Genomic DNA, 22,324 nt, shown 5'->3' with positions numbered 1-22,324 from the left:
AAGAATTAGGGCTGCATTGCTGCTGCCCTAAGTCTGCAATAGTTGTCAAGAGAAAAAGGTTCGGTTGGAAGGCTAGAAGGTCATCATCCTAAGGTAGAAAGACTCCATCTCAAGCGAAGGAAGAAGAGGTCAAGGATCATCCTAGAACACACAATCTAAGGTCTCTACAGTTGCCGGAAGAAGTGCCGAAGAGAGGAAGACAAAGTGCTGGAAGGAAGAGGATGAAGTGCTGCAAGAGGAAGTGATCTTGAAAGGACTTGACTTGTGCTTGGAGGATCTTCTAGTCAAGGGTCTAGGGTTTGGCATTGATCAATAGAAGCTTCAATAAGAGGAATTCACTAAAGGGTTTTCCTCTCAAGAGAAGAGAGGCTTTTGCCCTGGCAGAGAGCCAACATCTTTTGTTCTTGTTTTTATGTTTTGGTAGCATTTTGATGAAGTACACACATATGCACTAATAAGAAGAAGAAGAAGAAGAATAAGCTAATAAGGAAAAGTAAAAATACTCCACAAATTGCTATCAAGTAACGAAGAATCACACTACACCACTTTGCCCTAGATTCTTCAACAAAGAGTCATAACCAAAGAAAGAAAGAGGCAGAGTTTGTGTGACTTTCCCTAAGTGGTCACAATGTCAATATCTTGGCACTATTTCATATCAAATGACCAAAGGCCAATGTCATCAATTGATATATTCTATGATAATTAACCAGGGTCTCTACCATCCTTCAAGCCTCATGCTTACGAAGCTCCCTTTTATTTAAATGTACAACATTTAACTATAGTTTGTTCAAAATAGAATTGTTCAGGGATATAGTAGCAAATAGAAACAAGAATTCAGCAGAGAAAATTGTTTGAGTTGAAGCCCATTTTCAGCAGTCTAGATGGGATAAGTCATATCAACACAAGGGACCATCCATCCCTTAAAATATAGTTACTTAAACTAAAAAAAAACAGAAAAAGAATCTGCAAAATGCATAAATACTGTGCAACGGGAATAGCACATTGACATCAAGTATGTTCTGCAACTGTCTAATCCACTAGCTAAAGTTTAGCAATTTCGATGTTAACCTCCAACAGATATGTAAAGGAGTAAGAATTAGGGCCCCTGTGGAAGTATAAGAAAACTTAAAAATTAGCAGGATATCAAGTACTCTGGAATATATTCTAAAGCCCTTAGGATAAATTCCTCATTGCCACAGTCCTGGGCCATTGTAGGATATGCACAGCCATCATAAGGGAAAGAATTACGAAGCTTTTATAGAAACAACCCATGCGTTCACATGCTGAAAAAGCAAACAGCCTTGCTTTTGGAAGTCTAGCTCCCCTGATCTAAATCCTTAAGTGCCAAAAAATAAGATTGTTGTTGTCCATCACCTAATAGGAATGCTTACCAGTCATCACATACTCCGGAGCTGCATAGCCATAAGTTCCCATGACTCGAGTAGAAACATGAGTTTTGTCTCCTTCAGGTCCATCTCTAGCCAGCCCAAAGTCAGAAAGCTTTGCATTATAATCCTGGACCAAGACATTTGCTGAGTTAAAACTTAATTTGATACCACAATGCAATTTTGCAGTTTTAGTAATAAAATTCAAAAGCTCCTAGAATTTAAGTTCTATGTACAAACTGAATCCAAGAGAATATTAGACGTCTTGAAATCTCGATAAATCACTGCTCTTTCAGCCCCTCCATGAAGAAATTCCAGACCCTTTGCTGCACCCAATGCAATTTTCATCCTGGTAGACCACGGGAGAGGCAGGGCCCCTTCTGTGTGCACAATGAAATTACCAGAGGAGATTAAACATCTGCAAAGATATTTCAACATAACAAACTTTGAAAAACAAAACCAAATTTCACAATAAAAATATTTGGAGACCAAAACCAATACATCTATCTAATCATAAAAACTTAATAATGGTAAAACTAGAGAGCTTCTTGAGCAGAACATTCCATGACTCTGGTATTCACAAGGATAGATGTTCCAAGCAAATATCAATTTCTCTGTACAAATCAGCATAATCTCATATAGCTCTAGCAAAATGTGACAAATTCAAGACAAGCATTGCATAAACTTATCGAGGATAATGTTGCAGGAAGGAACATCATCAAGTGATAAGCGAAATTCTTAAATGTCCACAAGTGGGATATGGACATTCTAATGAAATAACCCCATATGCTCCAATTTAAATCTCCGCTATAGGGAGAGTCGAGATACTGCTAACTGAAAGGACAATTTCCTAATCCAATAAAAGAAAAAGAAAAAGGTTCAATATCACCCTATGGTAAATCTGCATTGGTGAATGATCAATGGGCATTGTGGATGCAAAACAAACATAATCTCATGCCTGGGATAAATAAAACAAAATACCACAATATTTTCCTCGTAAGAATACACAATATTTTTCCAAAAAGAAAAGGAAAATAAGGACAGAAATACTGTTCTTCGCCATGGTCAAATATGATGCTCAATTTGCCATCTTCATCTAACAAATATGGTGCAAACTTTAACTGGAAAGGTTGTAAGGCACTTCAATAGCATTCTCAATATGTTATTTAATAGCTAAACGAGATAAATGTAAGAGTCTCCTATTGAAGAAAGCAGACACTTTTATCATTTATGCCACCTGTCATTCAAATCTGTGTTTCTAAAAAATAAAGAGTGCATTAATGTGATAGGTTCTCTAGGCAAGTGGAAGGCTATGAAAAATTAGTCACAGCCTAACAGTTCAAAAATATCCATAAAGGGGTGTTGTTACAACATGCAGTGAATCTGAAGCAACAAAACCTGTAAAGCAGGTTCACCTGTACAAAGACAGATGCTAGGATCACTGCAGGCCACAGGCCTGCCACAATTTCCCTACATAGAATTCTTTGAAGTGCTCCAGTACTCCTTTTATGACAGTTTATGGGATGGGGGATCATTCACTGGATGAGACAGGATTGCAAGTAGGACTCAAGATATTTGTAGGGATCTGCAATCATGTTTAGTAGGGATGTTCTCACTGCAAAACGGTTATTGCTTATTGCAATCTTATTATGTTGGACAGCTATAGTCTTACCTAGAGGTTACTCAACAACTAACAGTATGACAGTCATACATTAAAAATGAGGATCAGGCACTGACAGCAGTACATTGGCCATTAGAAGTCCGTGAAATGTTCAACCAATAACCTCTTAAAAATGGGTTTCCCTTGGTCTGCAAACAGAGGAGGAATCACACTTATTCTCCCTTGGAACCTTCCCAATTGTATCCTGTCATGATGATGTATATGTATGTATGTATGTCTATACACAATGACACATTTTTAATGTTGATTAAAGATGAAAGTTGAAGAGTTATCACAACGAAAAGGTTGAGAAGTTCTAAATGTTTATGTAATGTTGTGCTAAAAACATAACCACGTAATCAATGGGAAAAAATATCAACAATTAGCCATACAACAAGCCAATAAAAGCATGAACAATGCATGTTCAACAAGGGTAGAATCTCTAACTTGAAGAGAAAAATCATTGATGTAGCAGAGGGGAAATTAACATAGCCACTGCATCAGGGGTCAGTTATGATTCCAATTCCATTTATAATTTTAGTCACAGTTAATCTATTTAACAATGGACTGCAAAGCTCAAACCTCCATAAAAATCAACTTACAACCTTGCTAGCATATTTGGAAATGACTATCAAAGCTTCCAACCTTTGATTTAACTTGAGAAGATGAAAATTAATTCCGTCGATCCAACCATCTGAAGATCCCATCTTCATCATTGGCAAGGACAAATGTTTTTGGCATCAATAGAAACAAGGTGCCATCCCTAACATCAAATGCTTTGATGCTACTATGAAACTAGCAAGCTTCGAAATTTGTTCCAATGCTTTAATAAATCCAAAATTTTATGAACTTTAAGTTACTTGCAATCACAGCACACCTTCCTTTTGTTAGAAAATCAGAAAGGCTGAAAGATTTTCTTACACTTGATAATTACTTGTGATGTTCTTGACTTCCTATTAGGCTTTCTTTATATCTAATTTCTTTTAGTTCATCGAGAAATTACCAAAGCAAAAGCACATAAAACAATGGACACTAGATATAGGCATTATGCTAGGGAAAAACCCCCTCAAGGGGAAAACCCAGCCAAAATTCTCTTCCTTTCATTAGTATTCTTTCAGACTCTTCACCCTAGAGAAAGGCCAAACCTTCCCTCCATACCAAGTCAGCCTCCTAGATTTTCGACCTCTCTTCCAGCAACTTCGACTATGTATCAGCTTCCAGCGTCAACAAAACTTGGAAGACTTCGATCTCCCAAACTAGGGCACGAAACAAGGAGAGAAAGGCACCAAAATTTCATTTTCTTCTTCTCCTTAGACTCCACCCAACTCGCACTTCCTTTGGCTTCCTTAGACCCACTTCACACTTCTCTAGCTTCCTTAGAGATATCGAACTTGCTTGAGATGAGATGATCCAAATGAATTCGACTTGCTTCTATTTATAAGCTTCAAGGGAGGTCGAATTGATGTCCTTAGGCCGACTTGATGTAAAGGATACATAAATTATATTTGACTTGATACTTAACCCTTTTACATGATTCAAAAGCCCAAGAAGGGTCTCTTTAAAAGTACAATGACTCTATTGACTCAGAATAAATCCTAGAAGTCCTCAATGGGGACTTTGACCTAAAACATGGTGACCCAAGCATGAAACCCATGCTTTAATAAGTCACAATAATAATAATAATAATAATTATTTTCTTTATTCTTTTGACAAGTACATTACAAGATGACTCAAATACATTTAATGAAGACCGAACCTAGTTACATTTTCCAACGCTCCCTCTTAACTAGGGAGGTATTCATCATATACAAGTACAAGGAAGATCTCAACTATATGAACCATGAAGAACTTTAGGCACCACAATGCCATGGACTAGATTCCTGACTAGGGCAATCTATCCATTGGTCTCTCAACAATTTAGGCACCACAATGCCACGGACTAGATTCCTAACCAGGGCAATCTATCCGAGTGGAAATAAGATGGACTCAAGCTTTCAGCCTCTCTAGGTACCATCAAGCTTACTTGCTAACCATCAACCCAAAGATCCAGGTGTGTATCCAAAAACAGAGCTCTATAATCAACACCACCTTTTCCAACTTCGAGACCTAGACATCAACACAAAGTGTCGGCCAAATGTCCTCCCAGGCAATGCTTCACTCACAAAGCCTCAACACTCCTTGAACCAGCAAATCAAGGATAACCAATCTCTCCCAATCAAATTGATTGGTAACCAGCATGCTATCAAAACCTTCGAGAGATTCACTTGTACAAACACAACCCCAATCAATAATATACTTTCATATGTACATAATCAAATACAAACCTTCGGGGTCTTCTAGACAACTTGATGTTGCTTCTCAACTTTTCATAGTAGGACTATCAACCAAATCTCTGACAAAGATTCCTCAATCATACACTTTCCTTTCCTACTTCTCATGCAGCAACATATCCTCCAAAATTCATTCTTCAATCAAAACCAAGTTATGCCCTCCCTCTCAACCAGAGAGCATCTCTTTATCCAGACTCCCTCTTAATCTTAGGGAGATCTCTTCACATCAGGCTTCCTCAGGGAGATCAGCTTCTTCTTTTCATCATCAGAGAATCTTTCATGGCTTTCAACCATTTCATCAAAGTTATCATCATCCTCATCATGCTTATCACATCAACAAATATCTTCACCATATTGAAGATTGTGTACCAGCCAATGTTTTAAAACTTCGACCCCGACTCTGACTTGGCCGAGGTCAACTTCGACTCCGACTCGGTATTGACTCGGTCGGCTCGATTTCAATGACTCGGTCATTGTAAAAAATACATTAAATATTTATTTTTTTATAAAAAAACATAATTTTAAAGATTTTCATTCATGTTTCCAAACACACAGCATTAGAATATAGATAGAAGACAACATATGATCAAAGTAGGCTCATGAATATATCCATTATATCAAAATGGCACCCAGCGCACTGTCCAATAAATACATGATGTTGATATAGAGATCAAAACAAAAACACATAACCAAGGAGGCTAGAAATGGCCTCTACAACAAAAGTAAACTGCGACCAACACTACTAGAGGAGCCAACAACATCTGGCTCAACCTCTGGATCAGAGTCAGACAGGGAAGCCCAGGGAGTCCCCAAATGAAATTTCAAAAAAAAAATGTTGCTGAAGTGACTTGACCGACCGTTATTACCGAGTTGGTCGAGTTGGCTCGGACTCGACCGAGCCATCCAGGTTGTTACCGAGCCGACCGAGTTGGCTCGGACTTGGCCGAAATGGCCAAGTTGTTACTGAGTCGGCCGAGTCGTTAGCCAACTCAGCCGGCTCTGTAACAACCCGGTCGGCCCGACGGTTCAAAGGCCGAGTCAACCCGGTTGGGCTATGACTCAGACCAACTCAGCCAAGTCGAAGTCAAAACGGCCGATTTTTAAAATAGTGGTACCTACACAACTTAGATAGCAAGTACAACCAAATCTATAGAAGCATGAAGTTAGCCATATCAGAATTACAGAAGCATTTCAACCTTACATATATCAGATACCCAAACTTAAACAAGAAACACATATTCTTCAACATCTTGCTAGGGACTTTGTCATAAACCCTAGACTACTTCATAACAACTTTCATTCCATCTAGGGTTTCAATGTTTCTTTCAAAGGTGTGACATACCCTACTACAACATATAGCAAACCCTAGAAACAAATATAGATCTACAAGGCATCTAACAACTTTCAAAATTCATATGTTAGATTTTCCACTAGGGTTTCATACAAATCCTAGATTTCATACAAGAGAATCAATCAAAACCAATCACAACTTAGTCATTAACATGACCAGCTTCCACTAGGATTACTTGCAAAACCTAGATTTTCAATCAGTCATCAATCCCAATCAAAACTCAGATTTCGATAATTTTACACAAATCTCAAATCATCATATTGCCATCATACATCAGAGATTTTTACTTCTACTAAGGTTCAACTCCAAACCCTAGAATTTCACAAATATTATCATCCTAGAAAGACAAACTTTGACTAGGGCTTAGTTCCAAACCCTAGGATTTATGACCACCGACAAATAGGTCAACTCATACATCTAGGACTTCATCATCATGCATAGGTATTTCATATCATGTGTTAGTCAAACCCAACTTCACAAATATCAATAAGAGTTAGACATACAACAAACTTGATTAGACTAGGGTTTGATCAGACAAACACACACATACCAAGGAAATCATTTCTAAGACATTATAAGGGTCTTGCTTACACATTCCACCAAACCCTAATGAGTTAGAGTTTCAATATAGGAACATAGCAAACCCAAAATTACCAATACTTCAAAGGTTCGAGATTTTAGACTTTATCATTCAACCCTAACAAGTTAGGTTTTCTTGATCATACCAAAATCCTAAACATGACATCATCAATAAAACTTCAAATAGCATTTCTTAATATCCCTAAGCAGTTTAGGGTTTCAAACATTCATATTAGCATACCCTTAGGTTAGGGTTTTCTAGAGAACCTGTCTAGGGTTCTATAAAATCAGTTACAAATAGGAGTGGGGTAGATTTATCAAGTGATGAATCACCCAAAAATAAGAATCAATATGATTCACTATAGCTAGTCACAACAATGTTAGTAATAGATTGTCAAACAGATAAACATTTATTATAAAGAAATCAATGTTTTAAAGCATACCTTTGTTCCTTGACAAACCTTGTCTTGAGAGGTCCTCTTTCAAACTCCTTGAGAATATAGCATATGTTTTTTCTAATCAAGACAATAGAGGGAGAATGATGATTAATATTTAATATAATCACAACTAAATGAGTACATGAAACCAAAAATTGAAAGGAAATGAGATACTTATCTTTGGGAGTTGTTGGGGGCTCCCTCCAAAGCTTGAGGGATACCTATAAACTTACAAAAACAAAAAAATGTCTTTTTCCAAAAACATGTTAAAAACCTATAAATTCTAAAACATCAAAAATATAAAATAAGATATCTAAGGCTACAAGCAAAGGACTTAGTAGTGTAAGTCCCTTATGTCAAATTCTTCGGGTTTGGCTTTCTTTAGGTCTTCCTCTTCAGCAACATTGGCTTGATCTCTTTCTCTCTTCTTGTTTCTTGGATTGTCGAGATAGTCACTCCTATAGTGACCCTTCTTATGACATTGATAGCATTCTACCTTTGACATGTCAACTTTCTTCCTTGGTCCTTTCGATTTCTTTCCTTTATGTTGAGCAATGTAGGCATTTGAAACATTTCAATTGAATTGGCAACTAATGAGATCCTCAATTCTTCCTCACTGCAGGCAGTCCATAGTTCTTCAAAAGTGGGAGCTTCCTTCCAACTGTTAAGACCTGCAGCAAATGCACCCCAAGTAGGTGGCAATCCTAATAGAGCAGTGATCACGAGTTCTTTGTCTGGAACAATTTCATCAATGGCCAAAAGATCATCTCTGATTCTTGCTATCTTCACGAAGGAGGCCACTGTATCTTCTTTAGTCATCTTTGTGGTCCTTAGTTCATTCTTCAAGCTTGCCACTTGACCAATGTTCTTAATAGTGAATAACTTTGACAAGGCTTCATACATTTCCTGAGCATGATTGATGTTGGCTATAAATGGGACAAGATTGTCTTTTATTCCTTCTACCATTAGAGTCATGGCCACCAATTCTAATTCTCTGAATTTTACTTTGTCAACATCAATGGAGTCATTTGTAAGCTTCTTTATTTTTCCCTTGACCAGGTCAAGTACTTTGTTCTTTTCAAGGATGAGGTCAATCCTCTTCTTCCAAGATCTATATTTTGAGGCTCCTTCAAGTTTGTTCTCTCCCTTGATTGTGTTAGACATCTTCCTTGAATATAGTAGACAACTTCCCTGAGATAATCCTTTGAATGGTTCCTTGATCAGGTGCTTGAGACTGCCTTTCTCTTGTTTCTTCAGCAAAGCTCTGATACCATGTTAGAAAATCAAAAAGATTTTCTTATACTTGATAATTACTTGTGATGTTCTTGACTTCTTATTATGCTTTCTTTATATCTTCTTTCTTTTAGTTTATCAAGCATTTACCAAAGCAAAAGCACATAAAACAATGGACACCAAATATAGGCACTATGCCAGGGCAAAACCCCCCTCGAGGCGAAAACCCAGTCAAAATTCTCTTCCTTTCATTAGTATTCTTTGAGACTCCTTACCCTAGACAAAGACCAAACCTTCCCTCCACACCAAGTCAGCCTCCCAGATCTTCGACCTCTCTTCCAGCAACATCGACTATGTAGCAACTTCCAGCATCAACAAAACTTGGAAGACTTCGATCACCCAAACTAGGGCATGAAACAAGGAGAGAGAGGCATAAAAATTTCGTTTTTCTTCTTCTCCTTAGACTCCACCCAACTCGCACTTCTTTGGCTTCCTTAGACCCACTTCTCTAGCTTCCTTAGAAATATCGAACTTGCTTGAGATGAGATGATCCAAATGAATTTGACTTGCTTCTATTTATAGGATTCAAGGGAGGTCGAATTGATGTCCTTAGGCCGACTTGATCTCTTCTAGGCCAACTTGATGTGGAGGATACATAAATTATATTTGACTCTATACTTAAACTTTTTACATGATCCAAAAGCCCAAGAAGGGTCTCTTTAAAAGTACAATGACTCTATTGACTCAGAATAAATTCTAGAAGTCCTCAATGGGGACTTTGACCTAAAACATGGTGACCCAAGCATAAAACCCATTCTTTAATAAGTCACAATAATAATAATAATAATAATAATAATTCTTTTCTTTATTCTTTTGACAAGTACATTACAAGATGACTCAAATACATTTAATGAAGCCCAAACCTAGTTACAATTTCCAACACCTTTTGCAAGAGAAAATAGAATAGTATTATTAATGTCCAAAAAATGACAAAAAAGGATAGGTCAACGAGACTCAAGGAACAATCTCTCATACAAATTTGGAGTGCCCTAGGTTACTCCAATAGCATAAAACAAATCAATCCTGAAAAATCTGAAATACATAACTCATCAAAAAAAATAGCAGAAGAAAGAGCGTAAGGGATCTGCTAAGATGTTAGTAAGACAAGATGAACAAGTAGAGAGTGAGGACTGAGAACAAAGAAGTCTCTTAAGCATCAGCACTCAAAGAGAAGGATTGCTCTGTGGATGTCATCTAGAGACTGTCGAAGGTTGAGAGGACTAAGTTGGATGATCTTAACAGACGCATGAAAACCGCAACCAAATGTTCTCATAACATTTGAGGCTAAGTTGCAGGAAACGTAGGGTAAGGGGTGTTTCCATATGGAAACGAGTACGAAACGTTGAAACGCATGTGGTACGGCCCTGAAACGCGTTTCAAGCCGTACTGCCACGTTTCACGAAACTGAAACATGGCCAATACGGCCTAAAACGCGTTTCAGGGCCGTACGACTCACGTTTCAGCTTTTTACTTGTGTTAAAAAAAAAAAAAAAAAAAATTATTTGTTTTCTAATTTATTTTTAGGTTATCCTAGTGACTTCTAGTTGCTTCTAGATGCCTATTTAAAGTTATAAAAGTGAACTTTTGCCCTAGTGTTAATATGCAATTCATCAAGAAGTTTGAGGCATATGCAGTTCATGGTAATGTTAAATTCTTAAAGTAAAAGTGAGATTCTCCTTTATTTTTCATTTTCATCCGTTTACTTAAAGGAGAATATCACTTTTACTTAAATTTTTAACATTACCATGAAATGACTTAGGATGTTTGAGAGTGGTTTCGCCCTCATTGGATTTTATATGGAGAAATTAGAGTTTTAGATCTCACTCAAAATCCAACAGACTTATCTGTTTTTCAAGATTTCAGGATTAGGGAGATTGCAATGTTTCCGTTGGATTTTATCATGTACTAGGGTATGGAACTTGTATTTAATCAAGAGAACCAAGCAAGGGAGACTCCCAATAATCAAGAGCATGTAGGGTACTAGGGTATGAAACTTGTATTTAATCAAGAGCACTAAGGTCGTTCAACTATGTAGGAGGAGACTCCCAATCAAGCACGAGACAAGAAATTAGAAATTTCTCATGGCTGATTTTGGATATTTCTCTTTTCATTATGTGATCATTCATGAGTAAATGTGATGTAAATTTAGAGACTTATAGTTTATGCATTGACAATTGACAATTTTATCATAATGTAATAAATTAGAATGTATCATATATGCTTTATGGTTGCACATATTTCTTAATGTCCTATATATATATATATATATATATTTGTGTTTCCCTGTTTCCAAAATTTGGGGAGGTGTGTTTCGTATCGGTTCCCGTTTCGAAAACTCGTACCCGTTTCCCCATTTCGTGCAACCTTGATTTGAGGTCAAGGAAAAGAAACCTGTTATATGAGTCTACGTCTAGCCTAGATTAAGTTGTCAATCCCATCAATGTTGAGGATGGCTACTCCTAAACCCAATGAGGAAGATTCAACAAGCCCTAAGGTAAGAGGCAAATATGTAGTCTCACTACCCTGACACCTGTTGTGTTAAGAACCAGTCCTAGGATGATCTACTCTTTCTTGAGTGAAAGGAAGAAAGTGTTGAAAACCATAAGAAAGGGAGAGGATAGAATGAAACCAATCAACAAAACCCTAATCCAATAAACGCTAAATCTACCCAAATAGAAGATGAACCGACATTAATGCACAAATAGCACAAGTCTGAGAGAGAGAGAGAGAGAGATCCCTAACCATAATGGTGCTTGAAAGAAAGATTCACAACAATAAACATCTAAAGAGAGCGTGGCATTTGATATAGTGCCTAAAGTTTAAACAATGAGTCACATGTATAAGTGATCAAGATAGTATTACAAATGAGAGGTGACTGGTGAATTTATGCAAACTAAAGGAATATGACACTTTTCCCAAGAGGAGTTATGGGCCCACTATGATGACTAGGTCCACCTTAACAACTTAGGAATATAATAAATGAGTGTTTACCAAGTAGACTTTAACCCAAACATAGAAACATAACAATAATAATCATATAGTGAGGTTGGCCTTGGCTTGAAGTAAATCTTATTCATCAAGTGATCAAGATAGTATTACAAATGAGATGTGACTTATGTATTCATGCAAACTAAATGAGTATGACATTTTTCCCAAGACGAGTTCTGGGCCGACCATTATGACTAAGTCCACCTTAACAACATAGGAATATAAATAATGAGTGTTTACCAAGTAGAATTTAAGCCAAACCTAGAAACACAACAATAATAATCACAAAGTGAGTTTGGCTTTGGACTGAAGTAAATCGGTTAAAGTTGGGCAGCTAGGGAAGAATTCCCTAGCTTATTTGATCATGCAATAAAGTATTAAATGGATCAAAGAAATATTATGACAAAGGAAATTCAACTATATCCCCAAAAGTCAAGTCAACTTCTTGGAGGGAAAAATAGAAATTTGAAATTGATTTAATATTAACCAAATTCATGGGTCGGTTCCCTCCAAGGGGCACGTCCCTTGATATCAACCACTATATAAAGGCATCCTCATACACCTATTGGAGGAAAAAAAAACTCGGTCTTCTTATGGTTTCTATGGTTCGGTGAAGGGATTATCTCTGAGGCAATTCAGGGTTATTACATACAAATTTGTAAAAGCATTCTTGGCACAGTTCGGAGAGCACAGTTTAGAGGCATGGTGAATGAGGCACAGTTTGTATTTCTTGTGAGATAGTTTGGATTTTCTGAGTTAGTTCGAATATCTTTGGAGGCATGGCTTGGATCTCTTAAAGACTCACTTCAGTTTAGATCTATCCAGGCTCAGGTCGGATATCCATGGCACAGTTCAGCAATCTTAAGGCATCAGTTTGGAACAGCAGTATGGATCTTTGTTGGTCTATTATAAAGGGCAGTTCGTATCTCTGTTGAACCCTCGTTCTCGGATCTCTATTGAAGAAGTTTGAACCTTTGTTATGATATCCATCCTACCCGAGAAGACCAAGGTATGTAATCAGTTGCTATAATATGAAGCGTTTCCACGTAGTCCGAGGACTACTTCAGGCTATTACTGTTGAATAACATTTAGCTACAGAATAATTGTTGCAAAGTCACAGTTATAACATAAGTATGACGAACCCCTTTGCCTTGTTGTAAGATGCATTCATTTTATATGTGAAGAGTCTACAGTTTGTCATCCAGGGTTGTAATGATATGTGCCATACAAGTTACAAATGACAGTTGGAATACTACATTGTGGAAACTATGATGTATACAAGGATTTATGGTCCTGACCTATATTGCTATAGAAGACAGAAATCTATTATGCTACAAGAAACCAAGGTTGGACTCAGACCAGTCATGATTGGATCACTTGTTACAGTTGACTGAACAGAAGGTGATTGAACCAAAGATGACTAGACCGAGGATGCATCAGTGATAACAGTGACATCTGGATGGAGTGTCAGCGATTGAGCTTGTTTTGCAAGCATACTCACAGCAGCATGGATTAAGCTTGCTGGGCAAGCATATGTTGTTGCCCCTAAGTGGCCTGATGTATCACATCCCATTGGATCTCATTTTGCTGAACTCTTGATATTAATCGAATAATAAGAAGAATTGAGTTTGGGTTCTCACCCTTGTGGGGTTTTGCCCTGGTCTCCGACTTAAACACCTGTGTCCGTGTTGTCTCCGCTTTTCTTCTATTTGGTCCTTACTGTTACACTGCATTACTGATAATGATGGAATGATATGGATAATGAAAAATTTAAATGTCTGCATACAATAATCTTCAACTAAATGCCCTAAACTTAACATGGTATCAGAGTTGGGCTGAAGGAAAGTCTGTGAGAAAGACACCAGTCAAGGATTTGATGGAGTTGCAGGAAACCTAACAGAATCCTAGGGTTTGAAGGAAACCCTAGGAACCCTTGATGATTAGGGTTTTTGAAAGGAAATCTTATGAAGTAGCCTTGATTGGAAATTTGCATTTGAAACCTTTTGAATATGATCAGTGATTGAAAAACCCTAGTTGGGCCTGTCTTCAAGTAAATCAGTGGTTGGACTTGGAAATCAGAATAGCACATTTGGACCCCTTGTTTCTCATCAGATAGCTTCATCATATGGTTAATGAACCTCAGTGCTGAAAAGATGCCTGGATTAAGAGGGAGCTGATATCCTTCTTCAAAGATAAGTATCTCTATGACTTTTGCTCTTTTATTGGCTCCATACACTATATATAGACACCTATACTCACCATTTGGGAAGCAACAAAATGAAATTTTATTTCTGAGGCAGTTTGGAATATTGTCTGAGGTTCTGAAGTTCTTCCATACAAGTTTGATCTGAGGGCTATTAAGTATACTTCAATTTGCCAGATGTTAAATCCGAGTTATGACAAATACTACAGTTACTTGATCCACGCGGAATGCTCAAACTGCAAAAGAATATATTTCATACAGCATAGCATGTATATGATGCAAGCCATCTCCTATGGTTTGACAACATATGATGAAAAGTATGTATGTGAATATGTTGCCATAAACTAATGAATGATGCGAGTTTTATAGTATGTATGTCAATTACAATAACTCGCATGGCAGACAAGTATGGATGACACAACAATCTTACATGACATAATTTATCAATTTGCATATGGCACATAATATCATGGCAGACTCTTTATATGATGGCAGACAAAGATTTTTAGATGATACATAACATCACTAATTCGGATGTCAGACCTAACCTTATGGATGATGGCAGACTTGTTATTAGTATGGCATGGCAGACAGTATATGGCAGACTTGTTGTTCCCCTGGCATGGCAGACATGATACTTTTATGATGGCAAGCCTTATTGATTTTTGTAGATGTCTGTTGCAATATATTGGCCTGATTATATATATAAGGTTGTTACAATAGAATATATCTGAGACCTATAGTGATAAAGGTACTGTTGCATTGTATCTATTATTGATCTCTGGTTCAAGTAGTCCGAGGACTACCTCATATAGTATCAAGGTTTCTGTTGATAAATGAATCAGGAGATTCTGTTACAAGCTCAGAATTAAGCATATTATATGACTAGTTCAATTGTGATAGTCAGTTGCAATTCAAGGGTATGCATAGATGAATGACATACTCCATAGTCCGAGATGTTTATATTACAGTAAAACTAGAAGGAGACTGAGGATACTTGAGTACATGTCCAAGGGTCTATATATTACCTTATGTATGCCAAAGTCTTCATCTTGTATGTAGTTGCATGATGTTGCTAGAATACTTAGTTGTAGGAGTTGCATTGTTATATATTACTGTTGGAACTGAGTTCTAAAATGATACAGGATTGTGCCAAGACTTTATATGACTGAATCTGATTTTGATTGGGGTTTATAAGTTACAATATATAGTTGCAGTATGCAGATTGCATATACTCCTGTGCACCAAGCCCTTATATGGATCTTGGACCAGATCAAAGATATATATGATATAGTATGATCTTGCATTGACTGGAACAACAGGCTCATCAGACGGTTGAATTGGTTCAAAGTCTCAATATCGAAATTGAGAAGAATATGTGGCCATCTCTGATTGGCATGGCACTTGAAGAAAAAGAAAAGTCTTGTCCTTGGAGAAAGACTTGAAGTCTCCCTGATTAATGAAGAGACTTCCTATTCAGAGGGAAAGGATCAGAATAGGATCCTTGCATGCATTGTTGGTTACTGATGCTTGAGGATGAAGCACCCTTTTGAAACTACCTCTGAGCTTTTGAAGAAAAATGAGTAGGACTCATGATTATAAATTGAAGCAGGTATTCTGGACCTTATTTGATGGAGTAAAGGTATGTTTATGGCATTTGGTTTTATGAGCAGTTTATCTCTGATAGGAATGGCTTGTCTCTTCGGTTTCAGAGGGAGTTGTATTGAACCTGCCCGGTATTCACAGCAAAGGACTTCTTTGTCTATGGAAGTGCACTGCCAGAAGCATGGCATGTTGATGGGTATTAATGGACTATCCTCATATTTGGTGGATCCCATGATGAGCAGGTGGATCCTTTGAATTGCAGTATGCACCTTAACCAAAAAGAATCTGATCATATGAAATGCAATTGTGTCGAACAAGCACTGAGGCACCTTCAAGAATTAGACAAGCTTAGGCTTGTGGTTTCCCTGAGTGAGAGGGAGTAAGGTTAGTTAATATGTTTTCATTAACATGATTTTGATTTGGTATCCTGGATGTGCAGAAAACAAAGGATTGCTAATTGTTGTTGAAATCAGTGCTGCTAGAATGGCTAGTTGTAAGACAGTGTGTTTGAAGAACCTCTTCAATGAGTTGTGCGCCATCATCTATATGCTGCTGGGAGGAGCAATGAGGCTCCCATGGACGAACAGGTTGTCATTATTGTCACCAAGAACAGGTCTTGGTTCTCAAAGAGTAGCAATCCCTATATGAAGGGATCTTGGTTGGGTTGAACATGAAGCTCTAGGAGCTCTTGGGGGCCTGGGGTACTTCTTGGAGCTATATGAGCACAGGGAGAGTGGTTCGCCTCCACTTGTGGAGTACATACCCCAACATGTGAGCATAGGGTGATTGGTTCACCTTCCCCTATGGAGTACGCGATATGAGAACAGGGTGAGTGGTTCACCTTCCCCCATGGATACCCCAGCATACATCCTACCTTTGCAGTCTAGGACTCTTGGGAAGTACTTCTCATCTAGCCAATGAGTTGGGAAAAGTGGTTGGGGTTAATTAGTACTACCGACGGACACGTCAGGTACTACTGTATTCCCGATGACTAGGATGTGTGATGTTCAATAGCTTAATCACTAAGTATCGAGCCTGGTAGGGGTTCTATGTTAGTTTTTGTAGCATCAAAGGTGTTCTCATCTCAAAACTTTGTGGAGAGATTAAAACACGAGCTCTCCATAACCAAAAATTGTTTCTGGAAATTCCACCTAGAAGTGTCTCAATTAGATTATTAACCTATTTTTTTAATGCTTCCTAAGTCTAAACTTAGGAAAACTGGTTAATTAAACAAAATTAATTGAGATAAGGTGTGAACCATCTAGAAACTCACACGAATCAACTCTGATATGACCTTGGCCCTTGATTAAGTTTTAATCTTGGTCGTTGAAGGTCCAATAGAGGATTTGCCGAAGAATGAAGATGTTTTCAGTACCAGAGGTTCCAAAGTGTCGGAGAAGTGTTTTCCCAGTCAGCATCAGGCAGGACGGCTTGATTAGCAAACGATTAAGGCAACACGTGTGGCAGGGACCTTCAGGTTGATGCAGAGCCTGCGTAGGCCCAATTGGACGGCTTTCTTTTCAATGGCAAACAAGTGTCGAGATTGCTCAGAGTGAGGGTAATTTCCTCAAGATATTTTTGCTAGTATTTTCTTTGCAGGATAGCCAGTGTTTGACATCCAGATTGTACTTGGATTATTTCACTGTGCATAATAATAAAATATTAAAACCCTTAGTTGTTGCACTGGTTTTCCCAAGTTGGGTTTTTCCGGGGACAATTGTCCAAAAATAACTATGTTAATTTTGATGTGTGTGTGCTAGCATATTTCTCAGTTTCCAACGCTATTATTTTCCACAGTTTTATTTGTGAAGGTTGCAGTGTGATTTATTTAGTATTTTTCGTAGCAAATAAATTGTTAAATTAATTAACAATTAGAAGAATAATTTCCAGTTGCTGCAATAGGATTTCATTTTTGAAATTTTCACAATCTACTCCTAGGACATGAGGACTTGCCTCTGTCCCTTCTGAGGGTGGCAGGGTCTTGAGACCCACCCTCCATCGATTCTTCTTATTAACAGAGGTATCTATTGTTCAGCAGAAATGACCAGAGACAAACAATCACATGATGGCATGTTGCAACAGCCTTGATGGACTTAGCATGGTTGATTAAGTTCCTCTCTAATTGAAAGAGGAGATGAGATGTGAATGTCCTGAATGGACCCTTCTTTGACCAAGTTTGTTGGAAACTGGATGGCATTGTCCTATGTGGACCTATTCTATGATGATTACTCTTTTATGAGTTATGTCACTGAGTGGATGCACTGATGAGCATATTGAAATATGAACAGGACTTAATGGCATGATAGTCAGTTGTGATGCTTCTTGGAATTCCTCCCTATCTGAGAGGGGGTGTTAAAGTTGGACAGCTAGGGAAGAATTCCCTAGCTTATTTGATCATGTAATAAAATATTAAATGGATCAAAAAAATATTATGACAAAGGAAATTCAACTATATCCCCAAAAGTCAAGTCGGCTCTTTGGAGGGAAAAATAGAAATTTGAAATTGTTCTAATGTTAACCAAATACATGATTCAGCCTCAAGTCAGCCTCCCCAATCAAGGGGCACGTCCCTTGATATCAACCACTATATAAAGGCATCCTCATACACCTATTGGAGAAAAAAAAAACTTGGTCTTCTTATGGTTTTTGTGGTTCGGTGAAGGGATTATCTCTGAGGCAATTCGTGGTTATTACATATGGATTTATAAACGCATTCTTGGCACAGTTCAGAGACTCTTCTATAGCACAATTCAGAGGAATGGTGAATGAGGCACAGTTCAGATTTCTTGTGAGATAGTTTGGATTTTCTGCTAGTCAATTTAGATATCTTTGTAGGCATGGTTTGGATCTCTTGAGGACTCACTTAAGTTCGGATCTATCCAGGCTCAGGTCAGATATCTATAGCACAGTTCAGAGGTATGAGTTGGGGCAATCTTAAGGCATTGGTTTGGAACAGCAGTATGGATCTCAGTTGGTCTATTATAAAGGGCAGTTTGTATCTTTGTTGAACCCTCGTTCTTGGAACTCTGTTGAAGAAGTCCGAACCTTTGTTCTGATATCCATCCTACCCAAGAAGACCAAGGTATGTAATCAGTTGTTATAATATGAAGAGTTTCCAAGTAGTTTGCAAACTACTTCAGGCTATTACTGTTGAATAATGTTAGCTACAAAATGACTGTTGCAAAGTCACAGTTATAACATAAGTATGACAAACCCCTTTGCCTTGTTGTAAGATGCATTCAGTTTATATGTGAAGAGTCTATAGTCTGTCATCCAGGGTTGTAATGATATGTGCCACACAAGTTACAAATGATAGTTGGAATCAAGGATACTTGGGAGCGGAAGTGGGAGCGACATTTTCAAAAGCACCCGGTTTGGGAGCGATTCGGGGAGCAATTTTTTATATAATACATATTTTTATATTTTGATGCATATATGTCAATAAAAGCATGTAGAATGATGAATTAGATATAAAAAGCATAAAAACATAGACTGAACTATATAACAACAATTATCTAGAAGTTATAATCTTCATCAACCACGTCCGCAAGTTAGTAACATACAACATATTAAGTCTCATGATTCATCAATCTTAAAGTTTCAAGCTTTCAAAATTCAATATATAACATTTATCATAATTGATCACCAAAGTTGTACTTGTAAGCTAAGTGTAACCATTACAACAAAGAATATCTAACATGAAATGAAATGAATGAAATGACTTTCAAATTTCACAAAGCATCATATTCATAATTCATTACCAATGAGTTATAATTGCCAACTTCAAACTTCAAACTTAAATTGTCATATATTGTTTACAAAAGATATCATAATAAATATGAAAGAACCAACAGTTAGTAAAACTACCAGAAACTAGAAAAGACAAGTAAATCTATTATCCAGTGTTGCACACATCGCGATCGGGATTTAATCGGCGCCGGGAAAAAAGCGGAAAAAATCGTTAAAATCGGGAAAAAATCGGAAAAAAGCGGGAAAAAATCGTTTGGCACAAAAATATTCATTTTTTTCAATTTTTTTCAATTTTTTTAATATCTAAACCATCTACAACATAAAATAAATACATTGACACATAAATATGATAAAAAAACTAATATATAAGATGTTTAATATCATTTCTAGCGCTAAAATCACACATAACATTGAATCATGTCCTGAATAGTAAGTCCTGAGTCCCAAGTCCAACTCAGCCTCAAAATATCAACAAAAAATATGATAATGTATCTCATCATGTCATAATGTCATATACAATAAAATGAAAGTCTAATCCTATTGATTTCCTCTGCCCCTCTTGCGAGAAAATGGCACAACTTTCTCTTTCCCTCTAGATGTAGAAGCTGGTGCCTGTGGTGGTGGAAATGGCAGTGGAGTCTGACGTGCTCTAGAAGCTGAAGAACTAGTAGTAGCAGCTATAGGAGGCTGAGGTGGACGGAGACCACGTCCTCTACTGGTGGTAGTGGTAGCCCGGGTAGCCCGGGTAGGCGGTGTCACCTCCTCCTCCTGCTCCTCCAACTCCTCCTCCTCCTGCTCCTGCTCCTGCTCCTCCTCCTCCTCCTCCTCCCCCTCCTACTCCCCCTCATCCTGCACTAACCAATCCTCAGTGGGATCCATGAGAGGCCTCTCGGTCTCAACCCTCCATTCAGCAGTGGTGTCAATCCCATCCAATGAGATGGCTTCCGTATCAGGTGTCTTCTCTAGTTGTTTCACCCACAATCGAAGATTGTAGTAGACATAGACCATGTCATTAAGTCTATGGGACTCCAACCTGTACAAAGTTCATGAAATAATAAATTAATAATTAATAATTAATATTATAAAAAAAAAATTGTTTAAAACTTTAATGAATTCAAAAATTTATTTGGAAATTTGCAATATTTTAAATGTTTAAGTGTTAACCTATTGCGCTTCTTGTTGTGTATTTTTTCAAATACACTCCAATTGCGCTCACATCCCGAGGAGCTGCATGTTTGGCTGAGGATGCGTATGGCAAGATTTTGCAAAAGGGGTACTCTGCCACCATACATCTTCCACCATGCGTCTACAACAAAATTACAAATAAAATTTTAAATAAACATAAGAAAAAAATGGAATTTGAAGAAACAATGAAATTTGAAACAAAGTTACAAAGTACATACTACAAACTAAAAAATACCTGGCATTTTAACCGTCCTATCAATGACAGCCATATCAAAGCCAAATAAGCCACCTGACAACTTATATTGCTCAATTTGTCTAGAGATCTCCATACGTTCTTCTGAAGATCTCACCATCTTCTGGACACAGGTTAATAATCCTTCCACGACCTCAACATCAAAATTAAACCCACATGCATAAGAAAATGCAGGGTTCAGGAAAAGCCCAGCAGCATGAATGGGACGATGGAGTGTGTTGTTCCATCGCTCATCAATGACCTTCCATAGAAGGAGTTGTCTCTGGAACCCATCATCTCCCTTGTCATCATAATAGGACCGAATGGCTTCTTTGGCCCTGTCCATGGCTTCATACAAATAGCCCATTGCGGGCTTCTCACCATCTACCAACCGAAGAACCTTTACCAAAGGTTCAGTGACAGCGCACACCTCCTGCACTCCCGCCCAGAAGTCTTCTTGGTATGAAACAAGTCTGCAGACGACCTCTCCTTCTGGTTTGCGGCTCATTGGCGAAGAACGCCACTCCTCTGAAACAAACATTCTCTTCAAATCCCACATAGAATTCAAGAGGGATTGAAGAGATATGAAACTCGTCGCAAACCGTGTAATGGCGGGGCGCACCAACTCTTTGTTGTTGGTGCATTTTCTCATCAAGCTAAGCACAGATGTGTGATTGTAAATAAATTTTGTGATGGTTTTTGATGAGTCAACAGCCTCTTTGACAAAGGGAATTTTCCCTATGTCCTCTAACATCAAATCAATACAATGGGCAGCACAAGGTGTCCAAAATAAAGTAGGATGCCTGTCCATAAGCATTCTACCAGCAGCAACATAATTTGCAGCGTTGTCCGTTATGACTTGGACAACATTTTCTGCACCCACCTCCAAAATAAACACATCCAGCAAATCACATAAATTTTTTGCATCTTTGATTTGATGAGTTGCATCAACAGATTTGATAAACATAGTCCCCAAGGGACAACTAACCAAGAAGTTTATAAGGGTTCTCCCCTTTTGGTCAGTCCAACCATCTGACATAACAGTGCATCTTGTTTGTGCCCATGATGCCCTAAAATCCTCCAATCTTTGGGTGCAGTCACGCTTTTCATCTTGAAGAAGCCGGCCTCTGAAATCATGAAGAGAAGGGAGTTTGTACCCCGGGCCAACACTGGCAACAGCATCAAGAGTAGGTTGGAAAAATGGATTATTCCTTATAATGCTGAAAGGAATATCACTCCAGAGGAGAAATTTTGTCATCAACTTGTCAGCTTTTTCTTTTTCAGTTCTTTTCATCATTGAACCGATAGTTGGTTGTGAACCAGGTG

General features: G+C 37.8%; 2 protein-coding genes across 3 annotated transcripts in view; both read right to left on the bottom strand.

Moving 5' to 3' along the window:
* Nucleotides 1-1,359: 1,359 nt before the first annotated feature.
* LOC149201113 (serine/threonine-protein kinase PBL34-like) overlaps nucleotides 1,360-22,324 on the bottom strand; it is a 72,187-nt gene continuing 51,222 nt past the window's right edge. Inside the window, exons 4-5 of one of the 2 annotated variants that reach the window (XM_089402876.1) lie at nucleotides 1,626-1,765; nucleotides 1,360-1,515 (exon numbers count right to left, since the gene is read on the bottom strand). In XM_089402876.1, the coding sequence (XP_089259002.1) occupies nucleotides 1,375-1,515; nucleotides 1,626-1,765 (281 nt within the window). In that variant the 3' untranslated portion in view covers nucleotides 1,360-1,374. The remainder of the gene's footprint in view (nucleotides 1,516-1,625; nucleotides 1,766-22,324) is intronic. The other variant, XM_089402877.1, reaches the window with a different exon arrangement.
* On the bottom strand, nucleotides 19,970-22,021 carry LOC149201114 (uncharacterized). The gene is made up of 2 exons (XM_089402875.1): nucleotides 20,746-22,021; nucleotides 19,970-20,614 (listed from the first exon to the last, which is right to left on the bottom strand). The coding sequence occupies exon 1, from the start codon at nucleotides 21,963-21,965 to the stop codon at nucleotides 20,991-20,993; it is 975 nt and encodes a 324-aa protein (XP_089259001.1). The 5' UTR covers nucleotides 21,966-22,021; the 3' UTR covers nucleotides 19,970-20,614; nucleotides 20,746-20,990.

The sequence above is a fragment of the Pinus tabuliformis genome, chromosome 2_1, assembly GCF_031772625.1.
Source record: "Pinus tabuliformis cultivar Carrire ecotype Pingquan chromosome 2_1, CPIR1, whole genome shotgun sequence".
NCBI lineage: Eukaryota > Viridiplantae > Streptophyta > Pinopsida > Pinales > Pinaceae > Pinus > Pinus tabuliformis.
Note: the sequence above shows the minus strand (reverse complement) of the source record. Positions and strands in the feature narration are given on the sequence as shown.